Raw genomic sequence first — 7257 nt, 5'->3', positions numbered from 1 at the left:
CATAGGGTCGCCTAGGGGACATGGGGAAAGTTCTCATTAAAAGTGCTCTGACATGGAAAAAAGGAGCATATAGACCCCACACACACACACACACACACACACTGGATCATCAAACCACACGGCCGCTAATGTACTTTTACTGTGCTCGGCATTGGTCGGCAAGTAATTTAAAGTAGCTGATAGGGGTCTGGGACCCCACATGAGAGATTCCATAATTTGGGAGTGAAAACATTCCCCACCCCAGTCCTGTTTGTAAACAGCTTCCCGTGGTGCTATGGGAAAGAGCCATTGTTGACTAGCTACCTCTGCTCCTGACATGAGCCTGCCATAAACTTCATTAAAAGTGTGGTCACCCATAACCCGAGGGGCCTACTCACCATGGCTGGAGCAGCAAAATGGCACTGTGAATGGTTACGAGTTCTGATTATGTTATGGCTTGCACCTAGTGTAATAGGGGTTTTTTTTAATAAAAACGGCCTTGCTATGGAAACATTTTATTCATGTACAATGGCTCCTTTATTTTTTTCCCTGACTGACAGCTGAAAATGTGTCCTTCAGCATGTCATCAACACCTGAAAACAGACTTTTGCTGATTCGAATGAGGAGAAAGAGACCACAGGAGGACTTGTTCACTGAGATAATGAACAAGTCCAGGACAGCTGACACAGAGCTGAGGGTGTGGAGGATTTCACTGTTTGAGTAATTCGACATGGACATGGAGAGCAGAAAAGCTTCCAATGACCGAGAGTGTGTGGGGGAGGGTACAAGGAACAGAAGGCCCCCATTCACAGACCTTTGATGGTCTGTAATGCAGTGTTATGTTACAAAGCTGAAAATGTTTCTCCTGTTTCAACTTTACAACCCCTTTCCCCAAGGTTACCCTTTCTTTCTGTTTCCCCTCTTTACTTAAGTTTGTTAAATAAAATAAATGGATTCAAGAAATAAATGTTCTTTATTGAGTAGAAGCAGTGGGCTTAGGCGGGGCGTTTGCTTTACAGGGACGGTGATACAAGCCAGGGGAAGGTTTGGGAAAACGCAGTGCAGACAAGTAGCTCATATTACTGTGACTCATTATTGAAACAGCTTTTCAAAGCCTCGCAGATACACAGCGCCCTTTGCTGTGCTCTTCTTGCCCTGGTGTGTGGCTGCTCAAAAATGGCTGCCATGCAATTAGTCTCAACTGCCCACCCCGGCTGAAAATTCTTGGGGGTGACCCTACCAGCACCCTCACAAGCAATGTGCAGCTGCTCTGTGACTGCCATCAGTAACTGAAGTGTTTTTTCCAATGGCTTGCAGCACGGCTGCTTGTAGGACTTTACTATGTTCCATGTGGCGGACCCTACTTCGGCTGTGGAAATACTGCAGGAGAAAGGACAAGGTGTTTGAGATGCTCACAGCAAGAGAGCACATCTGAGCAGGCTCCATGCTTCTGGGGTTATGGCGTATGCACGGTGGTTTAAAGGTGCAAAAACCACTGAGTTGTTTGCCATTAATGTCAAGGAGGGAGCACAGTGCATCATGGGATGCCTATGCAATGTTCCCATTCTCACCTGCAACAATGTTTTGGTTCCATGAGGGATTGCACAAACTTCCCAAAACACAATGCAGCAAGTTGCACTTTGGGATAGCTACCTACAATGCACTGCTTTGTGCATTGATGCAGGGGCTGCTAGTGAAGATGCACTCCACCGAGACAATGAGCATGGTGTGCCCATGCACAATCGACTTCATTAATGCAGGGCCTCGACATCGAATAAGATAAAATCGACATAATTTTGTAGTGTAAACAAACCCATAGTTGGATTTTCATTCGGATATAAGTGGATATTTGTATCCTTCTGTAAATGCTGAAAAACCTTCCCTTCAGGGCAAGAAGTGACAGTAGGTCAAAAACTTCATGCTGAAAAAGGACAGTGTTGGAGTCAAGTTGTAGACTATATTGCAATACAAACAACTTAAATGATTATATTGACTGTACCCGAACTGACCCACGAACTGGCTAGTGTGAATGTAGAACTGTGTCCTTTACTGTATGGAATCAGTGCTATTCTTTTGTCCTCAAACTGTAATAGACCAGATAGAGACCTACAGTTCTGGTATAAGATTACATAATTTGTATTAAGTGCTGTGGCACTGAAGATGCATGAGACTCAGAAACTTTTCTGGGATATGAACAGAAATTATTTGTACTTTATAATCTCAGGTCTCTGACTTCCATGCTTCCATGGTATGGGCCTTTCCAAGAACCCTAAGGGACTTAGGTGCCAAATTCTCATAGCAATGTCATGGGAGTTGGGTCTTAATTGTGTACATTACCGCCCTTTGAAAATCCCAATATAAATGTTGCACCTGCATTTTATCTGAGCAGCAGGCTGCACTTTCTCATTTCAGAAAAGACCAGCAGGCATTGAGGTAAGGGTAACATTTTCAAAAACACTTAAGGAAACTTCAAAAGTGACATAGTCCCATTGCCTTTCACTGAGATTTAGGTTGCTAAGCCTGAGTAACTGAGAACCGTTTGAAAATGGGATTTAGGCTTCTAAATCACTTAGATTCTATTTAAATGTTACCTGAACTAATTGAGTGAGCTCATTGGATGGGGACTGGGTACATATGCGCATCCTACAGAGGGCAAGAGGGGGATTGGTTGGAGAAAATGTAAGATCGGCTAACTCTGCTGACATTTTCAAACCTTTCTAAGGCAATTGGATGGGAACTCAGTGTCTAAATCACTGAGGCAGCTGTAAAATCTAGAATTAGTGCATTATTTCTTGACAGTCAACAGAGCATTCACGCAATAGAGAGAGAGATTTGTTTAGGATTAGAAGTTTCTTCCCTCTCCACGACTCTCCCTTTGAGATTAGAAGTTTGACTCTGGTTTAGTTTTAGAGAATATCAGTAAATACCAACTTGCCCTTGCCTGTTGCATTCCCCACGGCAGACGTGCCTCGGGAGACTGCCTCTCCACGCAGAAGGATATATAATAAATCAGAAAAGACGTTCCCCATTTGACAGAGGGTATGAGGCACAGGGTCACGTTACCAGACATGGAACAGAGCCTCAGTAGCTTTTCTAGGTTGTCCTTCAATATACTCAGCACGTGGAAGTAGGTGAATACAGTGGGGAGAGAAAATGGACTGAATAACCTGGATCCCGGTGCCAGAAATGCTGCATGAGGAGGTGACAACAGAGACTCCAGCTGTTGACAGACCTGCCTTAGAGGTAAATGACCCTTTTCCTCCCTGCTCCTTGAATCTTGAGGAATTTGAAGCAATGTAGGTTTGTTTGGTGAATAACACCATGGGAATCCAAAGGGATTTGGGCACTGATCTCTCTCAAACTCCCAACCTAAAGCAAAATTACAGAATTTGGAAAAAGGAAAGACCTGTCAGGTCACGTGTATCCGAGTTCCTTACCTGGCCCCCATCACCGTGGTATCTGGGCACCTCACTGTCTTGAATACATCTATCCTCCTAGCACGCCAATATCATGTTATTACTCCTGCATTACAGATGGGACCTGGCGCACAGAGGGGCAGATTTCTAGGCACCTCAAGATACAGTCCCCCTCCCAGTGGGACTGGAAATCGATTGGTGTTAGGTACGGCCCCTACTCATGCTCCGTGTGCATTGTTAGATACCTACCGGCCTTTGGAAATCTGGCCTGAAAGTCACACAAAGAGCTGGTGACAAAGCAGGGAACTTAACCAACATCTGCCGAGTCAAAAACCAGCGCTTCAAATACTAGAGCAGCCTTTGTTCCTCTCTAACCTCCCCTCCTGACCCCTACAGGGTTGTGCCCCATCTCACGGGGTGTTGAGAGCTTTAGTAAACTGCCGTGGGGAAAACAGAGCTGCTGTTGGCTGCTGCGCTCGGTGCTCGGGGGTCAGACACTGGCTGTAAGTAGACTTGGCACAAATCAATTTTGTTTCTCCCCTTAGAGGGTTAATATTTGGTTTATTTTATCTTCAAGATTACCCCTTCCCCCAATTTTTCCTGCTCCCAGCCCTGGCCCAGTGGAGCAGAGATCCATGGCCAGGGCTGGGAGCAGGAGGAGGATGGCAGCTAGCCCCCGGCCACGGGAGTTGTCACCTCATTGTTCAACTGCTCCATCGATGGGCAGAAACCATTCGGCAGCAGGGTGGCCTCCCCCACAGCCAGGAACTCACCCTCCTCCTCACAGCCCAGGACCGCCAGGACTGCAGCTTTCCCCGCAACTTGCGCCTGCAGGGATGGGTGTCACCAGCCATGCGGCCATGCAGGGACCCCTCTGCAGCTCTGCTGTCCCAGCCCCGCTCATTCATTCCTGGGACAGCTGGGTGCAGAAGGCTTCCACACGGCCGCGGGGCTAATCACACCATGCCTGCAGGTGCAAGGCACAGGGAGAGGCTGCACTAACGCCCACTCTTACTCATGATTTCTGTTGTTGGTTTCGTGGTATCAGATGATATCGACCTTTACCAGGGAAATCTAATCCAGCCGAGCTGTACGTTTAAACAAAGCTCAAGGCATTCATTGTCCAAATCCCATTGAAATCAAAGGGGCCCCATCCTGGAAGTCAGTGGAAATTTTATCTTAGATGTCAGAGGAGAAGTCTTGGACTGAACAGAATTATTCCTGGGATGTAAAATTAACCTTGTGCATAACTCTGTGCAGGATCAAGGCCTTACTGAGTAGTTAATAAAGATTAATAAATCAGTCCGGGAAAAGATATGACCTCACCCACCCTCTCTCTATAAGGAACAGAAATGGGGAGAGAGACCGTAATGGCATACTAAAGAGGTGGGGGGAGTTACTATTACATTTAACCAAAGATAAAGAAGAAAACGTAGAGCTGATAATTTCTTATTGGCATTTTTGATGGAAAAATGTTTTGTTGACAGAGATCAAAATGTTCCAGGGGAACAGATCAATTTCTACACAATTTTATTTATGAAAAGAATGATTCTATAAAGCTTTATGATATAATATAAAATTAAATGAAATAATATAAAAATAAATATAAATATATGTAAATAACTATGAAACAAAATGTAATATAACATAAAAATATCCTAAAAATAAAATTAAAAATTGGTAAATACATTTTTAAAAAGTAAAATTGGAATGAAATCCAACATTTCAAATAATGGAATTGCCGATGAAATGGAAATTAGGGTTCTACACCACTCTCATAATATGAAAATTGCACATTTATTACAAATTTCAAATTTTATACAGAATTTTATCTTACAAGAGAGGATCAATTTCTAGCTCACGTGGTGGTTTCTAGCAGGAGGTTTTTTGTTTTTTGTTTTTAATAAAGATCGCATCTCTATATGTAGAGTGTCCGACTGCAGGACAATGAAGTATTGTCCAAGGGAAGGAGAGGTATTTGTCTGATGATAAAAACTTTAAAATGGCTCTGATAGAGTTAGGTGGCCCATTTCAACTGCAATTCACTTGGAGTTGTCTGCCCACACACTGCAAATCCCAGCCTTAGTGGTTTGGTTTGTTTCTCTGTTGCAGCTTCCTCTAAAATATCAAATACTGTCCCATTTTGCCCATGGATCTCCAATTTATAAAGGAAACTGTTCTGCTTTGATACACCAGGGAGTGAAATATGTGACTATTTCAACCAACACGTTTTTGTACTGCTGTACCTAAGCCCCATTACCTCAATATTTGAGTGTTTGGTGCCATCTGTCAAGTTACTACACGTGTTTCCAGAGAGATTAACATTTTGTTGAACCTGCAGCCTGCTCAGATATGAAATCTGCCCCAGGGATCACGAGATGGCATTTACCCTCCCCTGGCCTCCATTCTCCACTCACCCATTGTTCCAGTAGCCAGCAGAGGGGGACAATGAAAACAGTGCTGAGGTTTTATTGAGTGAATGCTCTTCATTTAGGTGGCAGAGTTCATTTCTTTCCCATAGACAAGCCCCATGGCGAACACAGAACTGGGAAATGGAACGTCTATCACGGAATTCATCCTCCTTGGATTCGGGGATCTCCCAGAACTGCAGATCCTTCTCTTCCTGCTGTTCCTAGTGATCTACATCACGACTGTGGCCGGGAACGTCCTCATCATTGTGCTAGTCGTGGCTGATCGGCACCTTCACACCCCCATGTACTTCTTCCTGGGGAACTTGTCCTGCTTGGAGACCTGCTACACCTCCACCATCCTGCCAAGGGTGTTGACTGGTCTCCTGACTGTGGACAGGACTATTTCATTTACTGGCTGCCTCACACAATATTATTTCTTTGGTTCTCTGGTTGCTACAGAATGCCTTCTCCTGTCGGTGATGTCTTATGATCGATATTTAGCCATATGCAATCCACTGCACTATGCAGCCCGTATGAGTGACAGGTCTTACCTGCAGCTCGCAGGTGGCTCTTGGATAGGTGGCTTCCTAGGTAATAGCATAACAACATTGTCAATATCACAGTTAACATTCTGTGGCCCCAATAGTATTGACCATTTTTTGTGTGATCTCATCCCCCTTGTAAAACTCTCCTGCAATGACCCTCACCTGATGGAAACATTGGCTTTCATACTCATCTTGCTTTTCTCACTGGTCCCATTCCTGCTTACACTGATGTCCTACTTCTGTATCATCACCACCATCCTGAGAATCCCGTCCACCACTGGGAGACAAAAGGCCTTTTCCACCTGTTCCTCCCACCTCATCGTGGTGAGCATTTATTATGCAACTCTGCTGATTGTCTATATGTTCCCAACCACTGACATCCTGAGCGACTTCAAGAAAGTTCTGACTGTTGTCTACACAGTCCTGACTCCCCTGGTCAATCCCCTCATCTACAGCCTGAGAAACAAAGACGTCCAGGAGGCCCTGAGGAAAGCTTGTAGAAAATTCATGTTTGGACCAATATCCTTGGATTAAAATAGATATAACATGGCCTGGGGTAGAGCCTGAAGTGAAGCCTGCTGTAGTCCCAGGTCGTGTTTCCCTGAGCCCCACTGGGCTTCGTGTCCTCCTCTTACACAGTGTCTCTCAACTTTCCAGACTACTGTACCCCTTTCAGGAGTCTGATTTGTCTTGAGTATCTCCAAGTTTCACCTCACTTAAAAACTATTTGCTTACAAAATCTGACATAAAAATACAAAACTGTCATAGTGCACTACTACTGAAAAATTGCTGACTTTCTCATTTTTACCATATAATTATGAAATAAATAAATGAAAATACGAATATTGTTCTTACATTTCTGTGTATAGTCTATAGAGCAGTGTACACACGTCATTGCCTGTATGA

At 44.3% G+C, this 7257-nt stretch overlaps 1 protein-coding gene across 1 annotated transcript; it reads left to right on the top strand.

Annotated features, from left to right (window-relative positions):
- Positions 1–5925: 5925 nt before the first annotated feature.
- LOC135886046 (olfactory receptor 11A1-like) lies at positions 5926–6885 on the top strand. The gene has a single exon (XM_065413936.1). The coding sequence runs from the start codon at positions 5926–5928 to the stop codon at positions 6883–6885; it is 960 nt and encodes a 319-aa protein (XP_065270008.1).
- The last annotated feature ends 372 nt before the right edge of the window (positions 6886–7257 follow it).

Source organism: Emys orbicularis, chromosome 12 (genome assembly GCF_028017835.1).
Source record: "Emys orbicularis isolate rEmyOrb1 chromosome 12, rEmyOrb1.hap1, whole genome shotgun sequence".
Classification (NCBI taxonomy): domain Eukaryota; kingdom Metazoa; phylum Chordata; order Testudines; family Emydidae; genus Emys; species Emys orbicularis.
Note: the sequence above shows the minus strand (reverse complement) of the source record. Positions and strands in the feature narration are given on the sequence as shown.

Bases quoted from the DNA above. Each gene is read 5' to 3' on its own strand.
- LOC135886046 (XM_065413936.1), top strand. From the start codon at position 5,926: ATGGCGAACACAGAACTGGGAAATGGAACGTCTATCACGGAATTCATC.